Genomic DNA, 23841 nt, shown 5'->3' on the forward strand with positions numbered 1-23841 from the left:
CCAGGAGATCTCCTGCAGCCTTGAACTGCTCATCTCCAGACACCACGTAGGAAGGAAAGAAATATACCTCTTAGGTCCAAGCCACTGTGATTTCTGGTCTCCGTTAACTGCAGTTTTGTTCAATTCTCAACTGATAAACTTTCTTTTAAGTGTGTGATGACAATGAAATGAGATGATGTTTATAAAATATGTCAATGTGCCATTGCATCAAAAGTCCTCTTGGTAGTACTGTCTCTCATCTCTGAGCAAAGCCATCAAACAAATTTTTACAACTTCACCACAATCACAAAGCATTTACCCAGGAAATGTTTTGAAGTATCTACAGGCTGGGGGCAGTGGCTCACGCCTGTAATCCCAGCACTTTGGGAGGCCCAGGAGGGTGGATCACCTGAGGTCAGGAGTTTGAGACTAGTCTGGGGAATATGGTGAGACCCCATTTCTACTAAAAATACAAAAATTAGCTGGGTGTGGTAGCACACGCCTGTAGTCCCAGCTACTCGGGAGGCTGAGGCAGGAGAATTGCTTGAACCCAGGAGGCAGAGGTTGCAGTGAGCTGAGATCAAGCCACTGCACTCCAGCCTGGGTGACAGAGTGAAACTCCGTCTCCAAAAAATAAGCTGGGCATGGTGGTGGGCGCCTGTAGTCCCAGCTACTTGGGAGGCTGAGGCAGGAGAATCGCTTGAACCTGGGAAGCAGAGGTTGCAGTGAGCTGAGATTGTGCCGTTGCACTCCAGCCTGGGCGTCAAGAACGAAAATCCACCTCAGAAAATAAAAATAAAAATAAAAATAAAGTATCTACAGAGTTACCAAATATATATGTATCCAAAAGGCATTTATTGCTAATGTTCTGCTAATATTAGAACACACTGGGATCAAATAAAAAATTTCCCAAAAGGGGGAGAAAAAGTCACTTGTTTTCTAAAACAGGTTGATTTTATTTTACAGGTAAACTTGAGTGGTATTGGGAAATTGTGTTCTCAGTGTGCTACTTTCCTACTGGAAAATAAGACCTCAAAACCTCTCCACACTAGTCACTTCATCTTACTTATGAGAGGCTCAACAAAATGGATACTTTTCACCCCAAATTCTCCTGTTTTCCACATTGCAAAATCCATATATTTTAGAGAAAGAAGAAGCTTTCAAACTTCAGTTCTTCCAAAGGCATAGTTGGTGCAGGGGGTGGAGTGAGGGTGAAAAAAAGGGCTGGCGGTGAGGTGTGGCTCAGAGGAGCAAGCCGGCCCTTGCCCCGCCACCAGAACAGTGTTCGGTGCCTGTCAGTTGTAACAGCGGTCTTCCCAATGCACAGCCCTTAAAGATGATCAGGGCGAGGTGGGTCCCCAGTGTCAGGGGAATTTGCCAAGAGGGGGAAGAAACAAACGTACAGGTTTACCCGCAACAGAGAAAGTCCTCATTCCCACCCTATTAGGATATAGAGTTTTCAACAACAGGATTCCTTTGGTGGAGCAAATTGTGGGGCACAGGGTTGTTGGCAGGAGATTATCAGGATCGCAGCGTTCACATCTGTACCTTGTAAAGGGGCTTACTCTCCAAGTCATTAAAAGGACACTCAAACACAAACTCAAAGTTAGTTAGCATATATATGAAATGCATTTTCTTAGTAGTTTCTAGAGTTTCAGCCAAAAGCTACATAAAGAAAGAAGAGAACAAAGTGTTTGAGAGATGGAGATGAGGAACACTATTCAGGGATAGAGATTGCAATCTTAACTCAGAAATGGAACGCTGGAAAGGCTGAGTTGACATCCTCTGTTCTTTGGTTCCCTATGTCTTTTTTTTTTTTTTTTTTTTTTGAGACAGAGTCTCACTGTTGCCTAGGCTGGAGTGTCGTGGCATGATCTCGGCTCACTGCAACCTCCACCTCCTGGGTTCAAGCGATTCTCCTGCCTCAGCCTCCTGAATAGCTGGGATTACGGGCACCCACAACTATGCCTGGCTAATCTTAGTAGAGACAGGGTTTCACCATCTTGGTCAGGCTTGTCTTGAACTCCCGACCTTGTGATCCACCCACCTCGGCCTCCCAAAGTGCTGGGATTACAGGCGTGAGCCACCGCGCCCGGCTGGTTTCCTATGTCATTCTAAATCCTTTCTAACCCAGTAAGAGGATGGCTGGATGGATGAATGGATGGATGGATGAATGGCAGATGGATGATCAGTTAGACCAACTCAGGAAAATAGGGAATAACATGGAAAAGAATGCTTTGCATCCCTCACCATCAGTTCCTAAAAAGCTACAATGGGAAAGTAATCCATGACCTACCTTCACAAAACCTGGCAAGAAACTGATAGATTGGGGATTTACCCAGAAACCCAAGGCTCGGATGGAGTTCGAGCTTCATTAAAACAAATTCTAAAAGACTGGTCGACATTTTATTCTACTGTATTTTGTTATACTGATTTTTTTTTTAACCAGAAATAATTGGGCCACAGTAGATCTTTTTTAAACTGAGTTGTGTGTGTGGTGTGTGATGTAATTTGTTTTGCAATATCAGATGAAATTTTCATGCTCCATTTGCCTTCAGCCACAAACTGTCAATGCCCCACTCCCACCCTCTACAGCAGCAGGAAAAAATAAGTCCAGATCAATGTTGCCCACAAGTTTCTCACCTCTGTATATTCCTTGGACAGCCTTCCAATTTCAGGCTCTTTTGCTCCCCTCACCGTGGCCAAGTCTTAGACGGAAGTTGGAGCACTGATGGCTTCTCAGGGGTGTCCAGACTTGTGTTCCCAAGACGCCTGGCTCCCTGATCTTATCCTCTCCTTTCAGGTCGGGTCTCAGATCAGGAATCTTTAAGTGCCAGCTTTGCATTCTGGGCAAGTGAATGACACCTAGGGCACACCCTCTTCTCAGCAGCCTGCACCTGATCCCCTTTTAAAGGGGAAATTACATTTCTTGTTAAGACAGAAAGAGGCTGCCGAACTTTGGAGGAAATTACTGTTGTTCTCAGGACAGCTGGAGGAATTTCTGAAAGAGAACACCTAGGCAAGGGGCAGAGGGAAGCTTTGCCCTTGCAAACATTTGCTCACAGCCATTGTTTAGACTTAAGGGGCAGGTTCATGCCCATCCTGTTGGCCACATCCTACAGGGTAGCAGGCCTTGTAGCCGCTGGTATAGGCCATGGTGCCCGCCACCGTGGAGCCGCCTGTACTGTACATGGAGCACCCTTTGCTATGCCAGGAGTCACTGAGTGGCCAGGCTGTGAGCCAGTCTTGGGTCAACTCTGTGGGCCTCAATGTCCCTGCTTCTGTTCGTTATTTCCATACAGACATCAATGTGCCCGACTTCCCTGATTACCATTGCACTGAGATTTTTGATGGGGCAAAGTCTTCGAAAGAGGATGGCAAGGCTAGGAAAGGGTTCTCCTATTTGGAAACTGCAACACCTGCTGTGGGTGTTGCATACGCTGCCAAGAATGTCATCTCCCAGTTTGTTTCCAGCATCAGTGCTTCTGCTGATGAGCTGGCCATGTCGAAAATTGAAATCAAGTTATCTGACATTCCAGAAAGCAAGAACATGGCTTTCAAATGGAGAGGCAAATCCCTGTGTGTATGCCATCAAACCGAGAAGGAAATTGACCAAGAAGCTGCAGTTGAAGAGTCCCAGCTGAGGGCCCACAGCATGATTTAAGGGCCAGGTGCAGTGGCTCATGCCTGTAATCCCAGCACTTGGGGAGGCTGAGGTGGGCGGATCACTTGAGGTCAGGAGTTCAAGACCAGCCTGGCCAACATGGTGAAACCTCGTCTCTACTAAAAACACAAAATTAGCCAGGTGTGGTGGCATGCGCCTGTATTCCCAGCTACTCGGGAGGCTGAGGCAGGCGAATCACTTGAACCTGTGAGGCAGAGGTTAAAGTGAGCCGAGATCACACCATTGCACTCCAGCCTGGGCAACAGAGTGAGACTCTGTGTCAAAAAAAAAAAAAAAAGAAGAAGAAGTAAAGGATGGGCTGGGAGTGGTGGCTCACACCTGTAATCCAAGCACTTTGGGAGGCCAAGGCAGGTGAATCACTTGAGGTCAGGAGTTCGAGACCAGCCTGGTCAACATGGCAAAACCCCATCTTACTAAAAATACAAAAATTAGCTGGGAGCAGTGGTCCATGCCTGTAGTCCCAGCTACTCCGGAGAATGAGGCAGGAGAATCGCTTGAGCCTGGGAGGCGGAGATTGCAGTGAGCCAACATCATGCCACTGCACTCCAGCCTGGGAGAGAGAATGAGACTCTGTCTAAAAAACAAAAAAAAAGATTAAAAAGGAGTATAGGAGTGCAAAGCCTATCAGGATGGCCCATTCGAGTTTCTTTACTAGGCATTTGCATTCATTCTGTGTGCACCCATTGCAAGTGAAGATTTTGATGGTGATTACTGCCCTTGCAATGGGTCACACAGATGCATCTGGCAGGATCTGAGAGGGGCCTGCACCTCTTAACCTTGGAGCTTCCTCACACGAGTTCACCAGTGAGGATACAGTCATGTTGGTTAGAGACTGGGACTCAAAAGCCTGGGCGCGGTGGCTCAAGCCTGTAATCCCAGCACTTTGGGAGGCCCAGACGGGCGGATCGTGAGGTCAGGAGATCGAGACCATCCTGGCTAACACGGTGAAACCCCGTCTCTACTAAAAAATACAAAAAACTAGCCGGGCGAGATGGCAGGCGCCTGTAGTCCCAGCTACTCAGGAGGCTGAGGCAGGAGAATGGCGTACACCCAGGAGGCGGAGCTTGCAGTGGGCTGAGATTCGGCCACTGCACCCCAGCCTGGGAGACAGAGCAAGACTCCGTCTCAAAAAAAAAAAAAAAAAAAGAGACTGGGACTCAACTTGTAGGCTCCTTCAGTCTTTGTGTCACTGTAGAAGAATTATTTGAGAGCAAGGCTTCTGAACTTCAAGTTGCTTGATTTGAAATATTTAAGAATTGATAATAACATATTTGCAAACATTACTGTGAATTGAATTTAATGTTGAATACTTTCAGGCATTCACTTAATAAAACAACTGTTAAATATTGTTACACAGTCATACACTTGAAAGGTGCAATGTCTTTTAGGTAATTCTAATTTTTTACTTTAAAAACATTATTTATTTTTATTTATTTATTTATTTTTGAGATGGAGTCTTGCTCTGTCTCCCAAGTTGAAGTGCAGTGGCATGATCTCGGCTCACTGCAACCTCTGCCTACTGGGTTCAAGCGATTCTCCTGCCTCAGCCTCCTGAGTAGCTGGGATTACAGGCGTGCACCACCATGCCCAGCTAATTTTCATACTTTTAGTAGAGATGGGGTTTCACAATGTTGGGCAGGCTGGGCCCAAAATCCTGGCCTCAAGCAATTCACCCACCTCGGCCTCACGAAGTGCTGGGATCACAGGCATGAGCCACCATGCCTGGCCTAATTCTACTTTAAAACTACAGAGTGGTATATAAAAATAAACAAAATAGAATTCAGGGTCAAAAGGCTGGTGATCCACTTAAGCACAGTGTTCTTTTTAGATAGTTGTTGAGATGGACAGTAGTGAGCTGAGAACCTGAAAATCATCCAGTGGCCATGGGGGCATGGGATTGGTGGATTTCTTATCCCACCATCTGCATGCTGTCTTAGTCTATTCTCCCAGTTCAGCCATCACTGACAGTATCTCCTCCATACCCAGGGCTTTATAACCACCTTGTCTACAGTTCAGAGAGGTGGAGATCATTATTTCCATTTGGCAATGAGGGGGAACAACTCCATTTCTTTCCTGAGGGCACTCATGACAAAGCATCAAAGTTGTGACTCAAACATGTACACCTTCTGACCTTAGCCACCATTCTTTTGCTCAGCCTCATTAAGTGAACATTTAATCAGCATCTAATACATGTCTTCCACTGTGCTGGAAAAGTCATGACACTGACATGAAAGGTGACATAGAAGCTTCCTTTTACGTTTCAGCAATGCCGCTTCCATGAGCACCAGTCAGTTTTACCACACACAGGGCACGTGGGCACTTAAAAAACAGGGTCTCGGCCGGGCGCGGTGGCTCACGCCTGTAATCCCAGCACTTTGGGAGGCCGAGGCAGGCGGATTGCGAGGTCAGAAGATCGAGACCATCCTGGCTAACACAGTGAAACCCCGTCTCTACGAAAAATACAAAAAATTAGCCAGGCACTGTCGCGGGCGCCTGTAGTCCCAGCTACACGGGAGGCTGAGGCAGGAGAATGGCGTGAACCCGGGAGGCGGAGATTGCAGTGAGCCGAGCTAGCACCACTGCACTCCAGCCTGGGCGAGAGAGCAAGACTCCGTCTCAAAACAAACAAACAAACAACAACAACAAAAAACAGGGTCTCATCCAAAGCGTAATTTTGAATTTAATCAGCTCTTTTAGAACTTTACTAACAATGAAAATTTAGAACTGGCCAGGTGCGGTGGCTCACACCTGTAATCCCAGCACTTTGGGAGGCCGAGGCGGGCAGATCACTTGAGGCCAGGATTTTGAGACACCAGCCTGACCAACATGGTGAAACCACGTCTCTACTAAAAGTACAAAAATTAGCCATGGGTGGTGGCGGTTGCCTGTAATCCCAGCTACTCAGGAGGCTGAGGCTGGAGAATTGCTTGAACCTGGGAGGCTGGAGGTTGCAGTGAGGTGAGATTGCACCACTAAATTCCAGCATGTCCCTGAGACAGAGTGAGGTCCTGTCTCAAAAAAAAAAAAAAAAAAATTAAATAAGATACTATTAAGTACTTTGTAAATTGCAAAGGCACTAAAAAAATAAAAAAGACAATTATACTTAATGCTATCAGTATAGTTACCAAAAAGATAATAATCTACATGGATAAAGTCCATTCAGACAAAACAGTCAGTGGGGCTGGGTGCACATGCCTGTAACCCCAGCACTTTGAGAGGCTGAGGCGGGAGGATAGCTTGAGACCAGGAATTCAAGACCAGCCTGAGCAACATAGTGAGACGCCCCCTACCCAGGCAACTCTACAAAAAACTAAAAAAGATTAGCTGGGCATGGTGGTACACCCCTGTAGTCCCAGCTACTCAGGAGGCTGAGGCGGGAGGAACATTTGAGCTAGGGAAGTTGAGGCTGCAGTGAGCTGTGATCACACCACTGCACTCTAGCCTGGGCAAGAGTGAGACCCTACCTCTCTCTCTCTATACATATGTAAACATACATAGATATCTTATCTTGCATATCATATATCTATCTTATCGGACTCTTAGGAGTCTGCTAGTGCAGGCACTTAAGAAATGACGCATGACTTTGGCGCCCACAGAGCCAGGGAGTACCAGGCCAGACCACTTGGTTTCCCTCCCAGCACACCATTTTCTGAACTCGTCAAAGCCTCCAAATCTCTTTCTCCAGTTACTCCAGCATAACATGCATTGACAGTAAACAAAGTCCCTGATGATGTCCTGTTGCCACACTTCTTTTCATAGGATTTAGCAATCCAGAGGGCCACACCGGGGGCGGCCCTCCCTCCAAACGAGAACATTCTCTCTTCTTCCTCAGTGAAAACTCATGAGAAAGTTCCTAAGCTTGTAATGCTTAGCCCTAGACAAGGGAAAAAGGTGTTTGAGGAAGGAGGAAATGAGGAAATAGAATATGTATAATCCTTCTCTGGGATTAGTTTGTATAGCTCTGTTGTTCAGCTTTGGCCTATAATTGTCAGTAGTAAATGGTATGAAATAATTTTTTTTTTTTCAAGATGCAGTCTTGCTCTGTCACCCAGGCTAGAGTAAGGTGGCTCGATCTTGGCTCACTGCAACCTCCACTTCCTGGGTTCAAGCGATTCTCCTGTGTCAGCCTCCCAAGCAGCTGGGACTATAGGCATCCACCACCATGCCCAGCTAATTTTTGTATTTTTAGTAGAGACAGGGTTTCAACATAGTGGTCAGGCTGGTCTCAAATTCCCAACCTCAGGTAATCCACCCGCCTCAGCCTCCCAAAGTGCTGGGATTACAGGCATGAGTCACCGTGCCCAGTCTGGTATGGAATAATTTTGAATAAAAACATCTTTTTTGTTTTTGAGATGGAGTGTCGCTCTTTTGCCCAGGCTGGAGTGAAGTGGCATGATCTCGGCTCACTGCAACCTCCGCCCCCCAGGGTCCAAGTGATTCTCCTGCCTCAGCCTCCCGAGTAGCTGGGATTACAGGCACCTGCCACCACGCCCAGCACATTTCTGTATTTTTAGTAGAGACGGGGTTTCACCATGTTGGCCAGGCTGGTCTCCAACTCCTCACCTTGGGTGATCCACCCGCCTTGGCCTCCCAAAGTGCTAAGATTACAGGCATGAGCCACTGTGTCCCGCCGAATAAAGACATCTTAAGGAAAAAGTGAATGACTCAGATGTTTATTTTCTCAAATACAGTATTTAAAATATTGCAAGAAGACATCTGTTTAGCACTCTCCCCCTCATTTCTCAATTATTTTATTATTTGAGAATTAATACCCCACACGAAGACAAAAATGACTTGCCAAAGTCCTTCTTCTCTGACATGGTTAAGTCGTGTCAAATCCACAGGCTGATATCCAAATAATACACAGCTTCATGCTTCAGGTGAGCCAAGAACAACCTTCCCATTGAACGCCTTGCAGGGGCTGATACCAAAGACAGACTGAACTTCCTTCATTGGCAGGGAGACCGCTGCGGGAGGTGCAGCCCTTAGCCTACTCCTCGGCTGTGCCATCCAGGATGTGTTTGAAGGAGAATGGAGAAAACTTGTAACCATCCCCGACATAGAACTTGTTCTGGAACTCAACCCTGTTGTTGTGGCAAGGGTGTGGGGTAAGAAAAGGGAGATTGAAACACATCAGTTAGAGGCTAGAAGGTGGAGGGAGGAGGCAGCAGAGCATTTGTAAAATCAAGCACAAAGTCAGAAGGGTTGGCCACGGCAGGCCCCCAGGCTGATGGCTACCATGAGAATCCTGAGGATTCCTTTTTTTTTTTTTTTTTTTTTTTGAGACAGAGTCTCGTCCCATTGCCCAGGCTGGGGTGCAGTGTCACGATCTTGGCTCACTGCAACCTCTGCCTCCCAGGTTCAAGAGATTCTCCTGCCTCAGCCTCCTGAGTAGCTAGGACTACAGGCACACCACCACCATGCCTAGCTAATTTATTTATATATATATGTGTGTGTGTGTGTGTGTATGTGTATCTGTGTGTCTGTGTATGTGTGTGTGTGTATATATACATATATATATTTTTTATTTTATTTTTTTTTGAGACAGAGTTTCACTCTTGTGGTCCAGGCTGGAGTGCACTGGTGCGATCTCAGCTCACTGCAACCTCCACCTCCCAGGTTCAAGCGATTGTCCTACCTCAGCCTCCCAAGTAGCTGGCATTACAGACGCCTACCACCACACCCAGCTAATTTTTGTATTTTTAGTAAAGATCAGGTTTTGCCACGTTGGCCAGGCTCGTCTTGAACTCCTGACCTCAGGTGATCCACCCACCTCAGCCTCCCAAAGTGCGGGGATTACAGGTGTGAGCCACTGCACCCAGGCCATGAATCTGAGGATTTTTTAAGCCCTTCTCTCACCTGTCTCTTACCACCTTCCCCTTCCCCTCCCCCTCACTTCCTCTAGGCCTCTCTGCTTGTGGGCTCATGGCCACAGCATAACAACTCTTCCCTCACGGAAGGAGCTTCCCCACCCCCATCACAAGCCAAGATGCCCTCACCGTGCAGTGCTCTCTCGTGTCGTTTTCCATTTCCATCCAATTCTAAAATGTGGGACTCGCATATTATAGAACGCAAAGACCCTTGACCTATATTTTTGTAACTCACATAACTGATATCACGTAGGATCATTTATGTTTTGTTTTATTTTATTTATTTATTTATTTATTTTGAGACGGAGTCTCGCTCTGTTGCCCAGGCTGGAGTGCAGTGGCTCGATCTCTGCTCACTGCAAGCTCTGCCTCCCCGGTTGAAGCGATTCTCCTGCCTCAGCCTCCCGAGTAGCTGGGATGACAGGCATGCGCCACCGCCCCAGCTAATTTTGTATTTTTAGTAGAGATGGGGTTTCTCCACGTTGGTCAGGCCGGTCTCGAACTCCCGACCCCAGGTGATCCGCCCGCCTTGACCTCCCAAAGTGCTGGGATTACAGGCGTGAGCCACCGCGCCCAGCCTCATTTCTGTTTTATTAAGTTATGGAGTTTGGTTCATCTCCTCAATGACACGGAGGGGAATGACATCATCACGGAGGCAGGGGATGCGGTGGCTCTCCTCACTCAGTACATGAAGTGTAAAGGCTTCTTTATGAATAATGGCCACAGAGGGAGGAAGAAAAGAGCAGGGCAAGCTGTGTACAGTCTCTGCAGCTGAAGGGCCTGCTCTGCACACTCAGAATTCTTGGTTGAAATATAACTTGGAAGACAACCAGAGGCCCGAACACGTTTCCATATTCATCAACCTAATGACAGCTGGTCGTCGATGGACACATCTGTGCGTGCCCAGGGCTCCCTGTGAGCATCTCCCTCCTGGTGGTGCCCTCCTTCTCTTTGCACTTTTGAGAGTTTCATACCTTGTTGGTATAACTCCTGCACTCAGCAACAAAAGCCAAATATTCCAGATTCACCGGGCGCGGTGGCTCATGCCTGTAATCCCAGCACTTCGGGAGGCTGAGGCAGGTGAATTACTTGAGACCGGGAGTTTGAGACTAGCCTGGCCAACACAGGGAACCCCCATCTCTACTAAAAATACAAAAATTAGCTGGGCGTGATGGTACGTGATTGTAATCCCAGGACTTCAGAAGGCTGAGGTAGGTGGATCACTTGAGGCCAAGAGTTTGAGACCAGCCCAGCAAACATGGGGAAACCCCGTCTCTGCTAAAAATACAAAACTTAGCTGGGCATAGTGGCAGACACCTGTAATCCCAGCTACTAGGGAGGCTGAGGCAGGAGAATCGCTTGAACCCGGGAGGTGGAGGTTACAGTGAGCCAAGACTGCGCCACTGCACTGGGCAACAGAGTGAGAGTCTGTCTCAAAAAAAAAAAAAAAAAAAAAAAAAAAGGCCAAACATTCCAGATTTTCTAAGCACGTCCTGTCTCAGATGCCACCTTGCCAATACTTGGAAGTGTCACTTGGGTTAAAGCCAATTGTAATAACAAATGAACACTGACCACCTAAAAGGGGAGGAGTAAATGAGAACAGTTAGTGTAGACAGGCGTGTCTGAATGAGTATGAATGAGTGTGTATATATATGTACATAGATTACATCGTTTAATATTATACCAACAGATGACTAAACTAAGGTTCCAAAGAGGTATGTAAGCTGCTAAAGTCACACACAGGTCAAGATTTGAACCCAGTTGGCTGGCCCCACAGCCCACTCCCTTTCCCAACACCGCATCGAGCTTCCACGGCACAACCATACTTACCAGTGCAGTCGCAGGGCATGCAGGAAAGCAGAGAGGCCCTCCATGATCAGAAGGATAGCTACTGTCAGGACAGCAAATACGGCAAAAATAATAAAAACCCCAACGATTCCTCCCCAGCCTCGCATCTGAAGGCCGTTGTTCATCACCATAGTCCAGAGCACTTCAGACAGTTCTGCAAGGTATGAGACACCACTGGGATTATCTTGTAAATGCAGATTGTTATTTACTGTATTTTTCATCTTTTTAATTAAAAATATTAATATATATATATTTTTAAATAGAGACAGGGTCTCACTATGTTGCCTAGGATGGTCTCCAACTCCTGGCCTCAAGCAATCCTCCTGTCTCAGCCTCCCAAAGTGCTGGGAAATCAGGCCTAAGCCACATGTCCAGCTCAGATTATTATTATTTTTTTATTATTATTATTAATATTATTATTATTATTTTGAGACTGGTTCTCACTGTGTCACCCAGGCTGAATGCAGTAGCGCAATTCTGGCTCATTGCAGCCTTGACCTCATGGGCTCCAGTGATCCTCCCACCTCAGCCTCCTAAGTAGCTGGGGCCACAGGAGTGTGCTGCCACTCTCTGTTAATTTTCTTTTTTTTTTTTTGAGACAGAGTTTCACTCTTGACGCCCAGGCTAGAGTGCGATGGCATGATCTTGGCTCACTGCAACCTCCACCTCCCGGGTTCAAGCAATTCTCCTGCCTTAGCCTCCTGAGTAGCTGGGATTATAGGCACCCACCACCATGCCCAGCTAATTTTTATATTTTTAGTAGAGACAGGGTTTCACCATGTTGACCAGGTTGGTCTCAAACTCCTGACCTCAGGTGATCTGCCCGCCTCGGCCTCCCAAAGTTCTGGGATTACAGGTGTGAGCCACCACAGCCAGCCCTGTTAATTTTTTTAATAGAGAAGGGGTCTTTCCATGTTGGGCAGGCTGGCCTTGAAGTCCTGGGCTCAAGTGATCTTCCCATCTCAGCCTCCCAAAATGCTGGGATTACAGGCATGAGCCACCACACCAGGTTATACATGCAGATTATTTGTACATTATAATCCTAAATCTGTACATCCTATGATTCAACAACTCTACTCCAAGGTGGAGAAGTTTGGCACGTGTACCCTAGGGCATTGCACGAGATTGTTTCCAGAAGCTTTGTTCCCAAGGGTGGAATTTCCATCAAGAGGAAACCAGACAAATATGTGGAGGCATATTATTCACCAAGGAAAGTAAGCAAACTACAGCTATTGGTGGCAAAATAAACAAATCCTGGTAATACAATTTACATGCAAAAAAGCAAAACAATACAATTTGTTAGAGATCGAATGTCTGTGTCTCTCCAAAATTTATATGTTGAAGGCCTAACCCCCAAAGTGATGGTATTTGGACATGGAGCTTTTGGGAGGTGATTTGGGTTAGGTGAGCTCATGAGGGTGGGGCTCTCATGTTGGTATTAGTGCACTTATAAGAAGAGACACCAGGCAGCTTTCCTCCTCTCTCTCTGTCTCTTTTCCCCTCTCTCCACCATGTGAGGACACAGGCAGAAGGCCGCCATCTGCAAGCCAGGAAGAGGGTCATCACCAGAACCCCACTTTTCTTGCTCCCTGATCTGGGGCTTGCAGCCTCCAGAACTGTGAGAAAATAACTGTCTGCTGCTAAGTCGCCCAGGCCAGGGCGTTTTATTATGGCAGCCTGAGCTAAGACATGATTCTATTCACATAAATTCAAACAGATGCAAAACTACACTAAACTGCTAAGGGATAAAACCATGTTAAAAAGCACAAAATTTGCTATTATAAAAGTCAGGAGTGTGGTCAACACCATGTGAGGACACAGGGAGAAAAAGAAATCCTCCTGCCCCAGCCTCCCAAGTAGCTGGAACCACAGGACCACACTTGTATATTTTTTTTTCATTTTAATTTTTGTACAGACAGGGTCTTGCTACATTGCCCAGGCTGGCCTCCAATTTCTGGCCTGAAGCAATCCTTCCACCTTGGCCCCTTTTTTCTTTTCTTTTGAGACGGAGTCTTGCTCTGTTGCCCAGGCTGGAATGCAGTGGTGTGACCTCAGCTCACTGCAACTTCTGCCTCCCGGGTTCAGGCAATTCTCCTGCCTCAGCCTCCTGAGTAGCTGGGACTACAGGCATGGCCACTACGCCCAGCTAATTTTTCTTTAGTAGACACGGGGTTTCACCATGTTGACTAGGATGGTCTCGATCTCTTGACCTCATGATCTACCCGCCTCGGCCTCCCAAGTGCCGGGATTACAGGTGTGAACCACCGCACGTGGCCACGGCCTCGTCTTTGACCAGGACATGGTTACATGAGTGCTTGCTTCACAAAAATCCACTAGGCTATATATATATTTTATGCATTTTTGTAAACATGCTAATTTTTCACAGTAAAAGTGTTTTTAAAAGGACTAAGATCCTAACCATATTTCAAAAAACGTTTAGCTAATATTTATTCAGTCACTGCAATGTACAAGGGCACATGCCAGGTACTGAGGGCATGAGGTGAATTCAGCCTCACTCTGGAAAGTGGCTCTTTTCACTCTTCAGTGGTCACGGGTCCCCTCTGAAATCTGAAGAAAGTCATGAATCCTTTCTTCAGAAAAATGCACACAGAGATGCCCAACAACATCTTATGTGTAGTTTCAGGGGATTTACAGACAGCCTGAAGTTCAGCCACAGACTCCAAATAAAGAGCCCAGTCACAGGAATTCAAAGCGGTTTACACATATTATCTCAGTAAGGTCCGTATCAACCCTATAAATTAGGTTTTATGATGCCCGTCTTACAGATAAGGAAACTAAAGCTCCGAGAAGTTCAGGGACAAACGCCACGCAGCCCTCTCTGGCCTGTTCCTATGACACCACCACCCCTCCCTCACTTCCCTACCCCTTACCTTCTCAGCTGTGCCCACACCCCCAGCTCCAAAGCTCTTTTCTATACACTTCTTGCATGCCCATGGAGTCTCTCAAAGGCTGACAGGGGGAATGTTTTAAAAGGCCCTGAGGTGAGTGAAATCCAAGAGGAGGGAGGTCATGGATGGGTATCGGAAAAAACCCAGACTCGTCGCTGAGCTCCTGCCTCCAGCTAACCGCCCTACAAGGGCTCTCACCGTCCAAGCTATGCGAGTATAGGTCCACGTCTAGGTGTCCCCGGGCACGGAGCACGTGCGACTGCTTCTCCCCTAGTTATCATGCCCAATAGCCTGGGAAATGCACCTGGCAGGGAAATACCATCATTACCTCCTTGGCTTGAGCTTGAAGACCCCCGCTAAAAAGTCACCACAATGTGGCCCAGAGAGATAGAGGCCTGTCACTTGCAAGTGGCTATCAGAACATGACAAAAGCAGAGGCATAGAATGCAAGGAAGAGGGTCCCCGTTTGCTTGCTGCTTCCCAAGTTCCGGTTTTCTGCCTGCTACAGTGGTGCAGAGTCTCTCATCAATGGGAACAGCTTCACCCCCGTGTGGTTAGACCCACACTTGAGTGCTTAGCATTCGTGTGATCTTCACAGCTCAGGCTATGTTCGTTTCCTTACATAAACTCACATACGCAGACTTTCACATGCACACAAATGCTCAGATGCACACACTCAGCCCTGCGCGTACCCACAGCGCAGACACCCACGAGCATGCCTTCACTCCTGTGCACTGGTGTGCATTCGTGTGAAGTGGCTATCCCAGGACTGTCACTCACTTTGTTCCTTTTTTTTGTTTTTTTTTTTTTCTTTTTTGAGACAGTGTCTTGCCGTGTCACCCAGGCTGGAGTGCAGTGGTGCAATCTCAGCTCACTGCAACCTCCAGCTCCCAGGTTCAAGTGATTCTCCTGCCTCCCGAGTAGCTGTGATTACAGGCGTGTGCCACCACACTCAGTTAATTTTGTATTTTTAGTAGAGAGGGGGTTTCACCATGTTGGCTAGGCTGGTCTCAAACTCCTGACTTCAGGTGATCCACCTGCCTTGGCCTCCCACAGGGCTGGGATTACAGGCGTGAGCCACCACCCCTGACCCCACTTTGTTCCTTAAAGTGGATCTTAGCGCTTCAAGTCATCAGTGGTGCTAATGTTGGTCTTCAGCTCCAACCTCAGCAGCAGTTTGAAGGACTTGGGTCATACCAGGGATGAGTCTAAATAAGACAGGAGGAATCCTGGCCAGAGGTCACCCCAACACATAGTGCCAAACTCTGGTCCTGAGATTTAGAGGGTAAGTTGTTATTGCAACAGAGTTTAGCCTAGCCTGACCAGTACAGGAGGCTAACTACTAGAACCACTGATGAAAGCCCCGGCACACAAAGGTTAAATTTCTTGTGTAAGTGACTCAGCCAAAAGTGGTAGAAAAGGGACCAGAATTTAAGTCAGTGTTTTAATTTTTTTCCCCATTCTTCCACATTACCTCTTTAAGCAACTGTGTTAGTATGGCACAGAAGCCACGTCTAGCAGGGACTTCTAGAATGACCCAGTGGGTGAACCAGGCCAGGCAGCCATGAAACATATGGGTTTTCGGGAATCAAATGACCCCCTCAGTACGTGCATGGGCTGGCCAGAGGACACCCTGACACATAGGGCCAAACTCTGGCCCAGGGACCAAAAATACCAAAACTCCTCCTCCTTTCTTATCTAGACTCAGCCCTATTATGACTCAAGTCCTCCAACTACTGCTGGGGTTGGAGCTGAAGACCAACATTAGCACCACTGACTGCACGAAGTGCTGAGATCCACTCTAAGGAACAAGTGGGTGACAGTCCTGGGATAACCATTTCACATGAATGCACAAACAGTGCACAGGAGTAAAGACATGTGGCCGGGTGTGGTGGCTCACGCCTGTAATTCCAGCACTTCGGGAGGCCAAGGCAGGCAGATCATGAGGTCAAGAGATCGAGACCATCCTGGCCAACATGGTGAAACCCCGTCTCTACTGAAAATACAAAAATTAAAAAAAAAAAAAAAATTAGCTGGGCGTGGTGGCGTGCACCTGTAGTCCCAGCAACTCGGGAGGCTGAGACAGAAGAATTGCCTGAACCTGGGAGGCGGAGGTTGCAGTGAGCCAAGATCGCACCACTGCACTCCAGCCTGGTGACAGGGAGAGACTCCATCTCAAAAAAAAAAAAAAAAAAAAAGACATGCTTGTGGGTGTCTGTGCTGCAGGTACTCGCAGGGCTGAGTGTATGCATCTGAGCGTTCGTGCACATGTGAAAGCGTGTGTATGTGAGTTTGTGTGAGGAAGCAAGCACAGCTGAGCTGTGAAGATCGCACAAATGCTGAGCACTGGAGTTTCTACTGGAAATGAGTAATCACACACTTTACTGCTGTCGCTTCTATCCACTCAGCACACACCTCGGCCTGGCTTCTCTGTTCTAGGCATTATACCGGGAATGCTAAGATAAAAGTCAGGGTCTTTGCTTCCAAGGAGCTCATAGTCCAGTAGGGAGACAGGCTCATCGAGACAATCATAACTGAAGCTAGGTTAAGAGCATGCCCCAGAATCCCAGGCAGGCATCTTCCAGACTGGGGGACTAGGAAGGAAGATATCCAGCTGAGTTATGAAGAAGGAATTAAGTATCAAGTGGGGAGAGAGTTAAAGAAGGGACGATTTCAGGCAAGGGGGCTGCAGGGGCAAACACCCAGAGGGGCCCAGGGAGTACTGCATCTTCAGGAGACAGTTCTTCAGGCCAGGCACAGCGGCTCACACCTGTAATCCCAGCACTGTGGGAAGCCAAGGCAGGAGGATTGTTTGAGCCCAGGAGTTCAAGACAAGCCTGGGCAACATAGCAAAACCCTGTCTCTACCAAAAAAAAAAAAAAAAAAAATTAGCCAAGTGTAGCGGTGTGTGCCTATAGTCCCAGTTACTTGGGAGGCAAAGGCAGGGGAACTGCTTGAGCCCAAGAGTTTGAGGCCAGCCTAGGCAACAAGGCAAAACCCTGTCTCTACCAAAAAAAATACAAAACTTGGCCCAGGCATGGTGGCATGCACCTGTGGTCCCAGCTACTTGGGAAGCTGAGGTGGTAGAATGACATGAGCCTGGGAGTTCGAGGCCATGATAGCGCCACTGCACTCCAGCCTGGGCGACAGAGGGAGATGCTGTCTCAGGAAAAAAAAAAAAAAAAAAAAAAAAGCAGTCCTCAGGGCCACTGCGTATGAAATGGATGGGTCTGGAGCGCTGGTGGGGCACTAAGGAAAACTGACAAGAAACGAGACTGGAGAAGGACCCAGAGATCAAGATGGGGCTTACGAAGTGAGTTGGTGAGTCAGGATTCCTGACGTTAGGCAACCCCAGGGCCTGGACCTGTATCAAAATTGTATTTCCAATGCCTGAAATCCCAGCACTTTGGGAGGCGGAGGCAAGAGCATCCCTTGAGGCCAGGAGTGTAAGATCAGCCTGGGCAACATAGTGAGACCTTGTCTCTTTTAGATAGATAGATAGATAGATAGATAGATAGATAGATAGATAGATAGATAGATAGATAGATAGATGGATGGATGGATGGATGGATGGATGGATGGATGGATGGATGGATGGATGGATAGATAGATAGATAGATAGATAGATAGATAGATAGATAGATAGAAAGAATTGTATTTCTGGGCCTGGCCTGACTGACCCTGGACTGCTGTGAATTCACAAAGGTGGTGAGCACTTCCTGAGGGTCAGCTCAGTGGGCAGCAAACTGACTCCCAGCAACGCTCCTAATCAAGGCAGGCCTTCACGGAAAGGTCAGCACCTTGCAGGAGCGCATGGTAGCCTGAAAAAGCATGATCCCCCATCCCCAAAGATGTCCACATCTTAATCCTAATAACCTGTCAACATACTGTATTACATAGCAACAGTGGCTTTGCGGATAAGATTAAGCTAAGAATCCTGAGAGAGGGGCGTTATCCCGGATTATCTGGATATGCCCAGTGTCATCACTAGAGTCTTCGTAAGAGGAAAGCAGGAGAGTCACAGAGAAAAAGGAGATTTGATGCTGGAAGCAGAGGTTGAAGTGATGCAAAGAGGAGCCGCAAGCCACGAAATGCAGGCAGTCTCAAGAAGCTGGAAAGGCCAGGAAACTAATTCTACCTGCAGCCTGCAGCAGGAGCACGGCTGCCCACGCCTTGATTTCAGGACTCTGGCTTCAAAAACCAGAAGATACCAAATTGTGTTGTTGGGTTGGTTTTTGTTTGTTTGCTTGGTTGGTTGGTTTTTGAGACGGAGTCTCACTCTGTAGCCCAGGGTGGAGTGCAGTGATGCGATCTCGGCTCACTGTAACCTCCGCCTTCCGGGTTCGAGCAATTCTCCTGCTTCAGTCTCCCGAGTAGCTGGAGTTACAGGCACCCGCCACCATGCCCAGCTAATTTTTGTATTTTCAGTAGAGATGGGTTTCACCATGTTGGCCAGGCTGATCTTGAACTCCTGGGCTCAAGCAATTTGCCCAAACTCTGCCTCCCAAAGTTCTGGGATTACAGGTGTGAACCACCATGTCTGGCCAAATTTGTGTTGTTTTAAGCCATGAGCGTTTGTGACAGTTTGTTACAGCAGCAGTAGGAGACTATTAATACAGAGGATGACCACCCCAGCAACGTGCAGCCAGACCCACAGAAACGGCACATGTGCCTGGGAAAGAAGAGCCATTCTTTCGGCAAACATCCACAAATAACTCGGAGAAGTCACCTTGACCTCCAAATACATTGCACCTGTTTCCCGGGGTGTTGGGGAGAGCTGACCGCGCCCCTCTCCCTCGGGCTGCTCACTCACGTGCATGAGCCAGGCTGAGGGCCCAGAGCCGCAGGTAGGAGGCTGTGTTTGAAATGCAGCCCAGGCAGTACTCGATGGTGTGGATGGCTTGGTGGACAAAGATGTCTCCAAAGTTGAACTGGAAGACAGAATTGTTTATTTTACTTCATTGAGAACTTTCCACACAAAAGTTGTTACAAATGATGCGAAGATGAATAAGACATGGGCTTTGCTGTTCAGACACTTTCAGTCTAACTAGGGGAAAAGAAATAGTAGTAGACTTAGAGAAAGAATTATCAGCACAAAGTTGTATGTTATGTGTGTATTAACGTTCCCCAGCAATAGCTGAAAAAAAAGCTCAAAGACGACAACTGGGTGGTAAGGGGAGATGAGATTTGTGCTGTGCCAGGAAGGCTGGGTAGGGATGTGACTTGAAGGAGAAGAAATTCTTCCTGAGGAGGAAAAGGATCCCTGGTTGGGGAAAAACACGTAGCTGGGAATATCACCAAGTCAAGTTGGAAAGAAAACAATTTGGCTGGAACTGGGAGCTTGTTTAGGCAAGGAATAGAAGACCGTGCTCCTGTGTGGAAGTTTCTAGAAAGGCAAGCTATGAGTAAAGTTGAAGAAACAACCTGGATTCAGTGAGGAGTCATAGAGGCAGGTTATTCTGGTAGCATCATGGTTTAGAGAAGGGACAGCCTTAAAGTAAAAAAGAAAGACAATTTGGTTATGAGCTCAGTAACACAGGAAAGAAGTAAATAACAGAACGAAGACAGCCATGACTCATTCTCCCCTCATGCTCTCTGATGTGACAGATAATTTTTTTGAGGGGGGACAGGGTCTTGCTCTGTCACTCAGGCTGGAGTGCAGTAGCACAATCACAGCTCACTGCAGCCTTGCCCTCCCAGGCTCAGGTGATCCTCCTATCTCAGCCTCCCGAGTAGCTGGGACTACAGGTGTGCATACCTAACTAATTTTTCTATTTTTTTTAGAGACGGGGTTTCACTGTGTTGCCCAGGCTGGTCTGGAACTCCTGAACTCAAGCAATCTGCCCGCCTCGGTCTCCCAAAGTGCTGGGATTACAGGCGTGAGCCACTGTGCCTGGCCGTAGGGGACAGTTTGACCGGTGCTGTACATGCCCTCAAGTTGCTCACAGCCTAGTCAGGAGAATATGTAGAAGGGCTCCCATGCCACACTCTGAGAAGTGCTATGACCAGGGCATGCAGTAGTATCATGGGAGCACAGAGAAAGCCCCTTACCCACTCAGGGCCAGGGCAGCCGGGGCTCTGAGGCTCCTAAGCCCGAGTAGCTGGAAGAATGGCATTGACAGGAGGTGGGCAGCTGGCTCTCCACATGCTGAGTTGCAGAGGGCAGAGGCCCTACCAGTAGATGCTCCACATATGAGAGCACAGGTGGAACTACGGAGGCCCCAAAGCAAAGTCCAGGCTGGAAATGGACTCCTGAGACTGCATCTGCAGGAGGATGCAGGAGATCAACAAGGGAAAGATCAAGGAAAGAGGAGATCATGCCTGTAATCCCAGCACTTCGAGAGGCCAAGGAGGGTGGATCACAAGGTCAAGAGATCGAGACCATCCTGGCCAACATAGTGAAACCCTGTCTCTACTGAAAATAAAAAAATTAGCTGGGCACGGTGATGTGTGACTGTAGTCTGAGCTACTCAGGAGGCTGAGGCAGGAGAATCGCTTGAACCCGTGAGGTGGAGGTTGCAGTGGGCCAAGATTGCGCCACTGCACTCCAGCCTGGCAACACAGTGAGAGAAAGAAAAAGAAAGAAAAGAAAGAAAAGAAAGAAAGAAAGAAAGAAAGAAAGAAAGAAAGAAAGAAAGAAAGAAAGAAAGAAAGAAAGAAAGAAAGAGAGAGAGAGAGAAAGGAAAGAAAGAAAGAAAGAGAAAGAAAAGAAAAGAAAAGAAAGAAAAGAAAGAAAGAAGGAAAGAAGGAAAGAAGGAAAGGAAAGGAAAGGAAAGGAAAGGAAGAAAGGAAGAAAGGAAGAAAGGAAGAAAGGAAGAAAGAAAGAAAGAGAAAGAAAGAAAGAAAGAAAGAAAGAAAGAAAGAAAGAAAGAAAGAAAGAAAGAAAGAAAGAAAGAAAGAAAGAAAGAAAAAGAAAGGAAGGAAGGAAGGAAGGAAGGAAGGAAGGAAGGAAGGAAGGAAGGAAGGAAGGAAGGAAGGAAGGAAGGAAGGAAGGAAGGAAGGAAGGAAGGAAGGAAGGAAGGAAGGAAGGAAGGAAGGAAGGAAGGAAGGAAGGAAGGAAGGAAGGAAGGAAGGAAGAGGAGCTCCTAGCCTTGGGAAACATCTTCATTCAGAGATAACAAAAAAAGGCCAGGCACGGTGGTTCATGCCTATAATCCCAGCACTTTGGGAGGCCAAGGCAGGTAGGTCATTTGAAGTCAGGAGTTTGAGACCAGCCTGGCCAACCTCTACTAAAACTACAAAAATTAGACAGGCGTGGTGGCGTATGCCTGCAGTCCCAGCTACTTGGGAGGCTGAGGCAGGAGAATTGCTTGAACCCGGGAGGCGGAGGTTGTAGTGAGCTGAGATCGTGCCACTGCACGCCAGCCTGGGTGACACAGTGAGACTCTCTCAAAAAAAAAAGAATACAAAACAAGAAACTGATGAGGAAAAGAAAAGATCGAAGGAGCTGGAGCAATCACACTGCAGTCAAGGATGTCTGAGGAGGGAGACATCCAGGAAGAAATGCCGGTGCAGTCACTGATGTCAGAGTTTATGGGGACAAGACAAAAATGAGAGCCTCAATTCAGCAATGGAAGCAGCTGTGAGGAATTGAAGGGACAGGGATGGGCAGAGATGGAGTGAGTAGGTAGAGAGAGTCAAAGTAAAGAAGAACTGCATAAGAAATAATCTTGGCCAGGTGTGGTGGCTCAAGCCTGTGATCCCAGCACTTTGGGAGGCCGATGCAGGAGGATCACTTGAGCCCAGGAGTTCAGAACCAACCCGAGCAACAAAGTGAGACCCCATCTCTACCAAAAACGTAAAAAATTAGCCAGGTGTGGTGGCATGCACCTGTGGTCCCAGCTACTCGGGAGGCTGAGGCAGGAGGATCGCTTGGGCTCAGGAGGTCAAGGCTGCTGTGAGCCATGATTGTGCCACTGCATGCCAGCCTCAGCAAAAGAACAAGACCCTGTCTCAAAATAGTAATTATAATAATAATAATTAACCTTACCGAACAGGTCTGGCTTTGTCTTGGCTCCTGGGAGGTAACCTCTAAACCACTGGCATTTCCCGCGTGAAAGGGTCTTTGTTACTCAAGCTGGGCCCCTGGGACCACACCTGATCGTTTGTGCTAATGCAGTGGCTCAAGTTGGGCACCTCATATTTGACAGTCTGGCCACACCAGAAAGACCAACCACATGCTTAGACAGTTGGGACTGATCTGAAAGGTGGGAGAGAGCTGGGGACTGAGTGCAGCAACTGCTGGAGCTCCACCCATCAATCAATCATCAGCCACTCAATTAATCAATCCTGCCTGCATAAGGAAACTCCAGTAAAACTTTGGACACTGACGCTTGGGTGACCGGCCTGGGCTGGGCATTCTCTGCACATCTTGCCACACATCAATGTGGGGACAATAATGTGCCTCCAAGGACACAGTTCCTCATTTGGAACTCACTGTCCCAGATACTGCCCTATCCTCTCTGCCTTTCTGATCTGAATTCTTTTGCTACAAAAACTGTAAGTGGACAGGTACGGTGGCTCACGCCTGTAATCCCAGCACTTTGGGAGGCCGAGATGGGCAGATCACCTGAGGTCAGGAGTTAAAGGCCAGCCTGGCCAACAGGGTGAAACCCCTTCTCTACAAAAATACAAAAAAAAAAAAAGACTGCACTCCTAACCTTGAGTTTGGCTAACCCTGGTGTGGAGAGAAGCAAGAAAGGAACTTGAAAGAGAAACAGGAGGAGGCACACATTTGCCTGGAGACGGGAGATCCATGCATGATTAGACCTGGGGGAAAGAGGTCCATGAATGGAGACTGAAGTTGCCCAAGCACGGGCAACCTGTTCACGTTGGAGGTGGCAGGTGGAAATTGTCTGGATATAGATTAAGGGTAGGAGGAGAAGAGATGAGGGAGGTTGCCCTGGGCAGGCCAGGACTTGAGGAGTCAGAAGATGTGTGGGTTGGATTCTAAAACATTCCAGCAGGTCTGACAGACTTGGTAATGTCAACAGCCACTACTGTGGATCACTCTGTACCTGGAATTTTCTTGGAAAGAATTTTCATGATCGAGATTTTTCATTAATTCTAATTAATCAAGATATATATGTATATTTTTTCAGACAGAGTCTTGCTCTGTCGCCCAAGCTGGAATGCAGTGGTGCGATCTCAGCTCACTGCAACCTCTGCCTCTCAGGTTCAAGTGATTCTCCTGCCTCAGCCTCCCCAGTAGCTGGGATTACAGGTGCCCACCACCATGCCTGGCTAATTTTTGTATTTTTAGTAGAGACAGCGTTTCACCATATTGACCAGGCTGGTCTTGAACTCCTAACCTCAAGTGATCTGCCCACCTTGGCCTCCCAAAGTGCTGGGATTACAGGCATGAGCCACCACACATGGCTATCTAGAGAAAACTTTTTAAAATAAGTAATTAATACCACAAATGGAGTCATTTATAGCACCTGTGGCCCTCATGGGACCCCAGTTCCCACTCCCAAATTAGAACAGAGCTCTGGTTAAAGCCTCCAGCCTGGGATTCACAAATGTGGCTGACTTCAGTCAACACGTGGAA

The 23841-nt window shown here is 47.5% G+C and overlaps 1 protein-coding gene and 1 pseudogene across 1 annotated transcript in view; one reads left to right on the forward strand and one right to left on the reverse strand.

The window, feature by feature from the left end:
* Positions 1-3133: 3133 nt before the first annotated feature.
* LOC119621568 (cytochrome b-c1 complex subunit Rieske, mitochondrial pseudogene) lies at positions 3134-7597 on the forward strand (annotated as a pseudogene).
* A 724-nt stretch (positions 7598-8321) lies between these two features.
* Positions 8322-23841, reverse strand: part of ATP6V0A4 (ATPase H+ transporting V0 subunit a4) — a 64481-nt gene continuing 48961 nt past the window's right edge. The window contains exons 18-20 of the mRNA XM_037991145.2: positions 19105-19222; positions 11365-11536; positions 8322-8748 (exon numbers count right to left, since the gene is read on the reverse strand). Coding sequence (XP_037847073.2) covers positions 8655-8748; positions 11365-11536; positions 19105-19222 — 384 coding nt within the window. The 3' untranslated portion in view covers positions 8322-8654. The remainder of the gene's footprint in view (positions 8749-11364; positions 11537-19104; positions 19223-23841) is intronic.

Source organism: Chlorocebus sabaeus, chromosome 21, assembly GCF_047675955.1.
Source record: "Chlorocebus sabaeus isolate Y175 chromosome 21, mChlSab1.0.hap1, whole genome shotgun sequence".
NCBI classification, from domain to species: domain Eukaryota; kingdom Metazoa; phylum Chordata; class Mammalia; order Primates; family Cercopithecidae; genus Chlorocebus; species Chlorocebus sabaeus.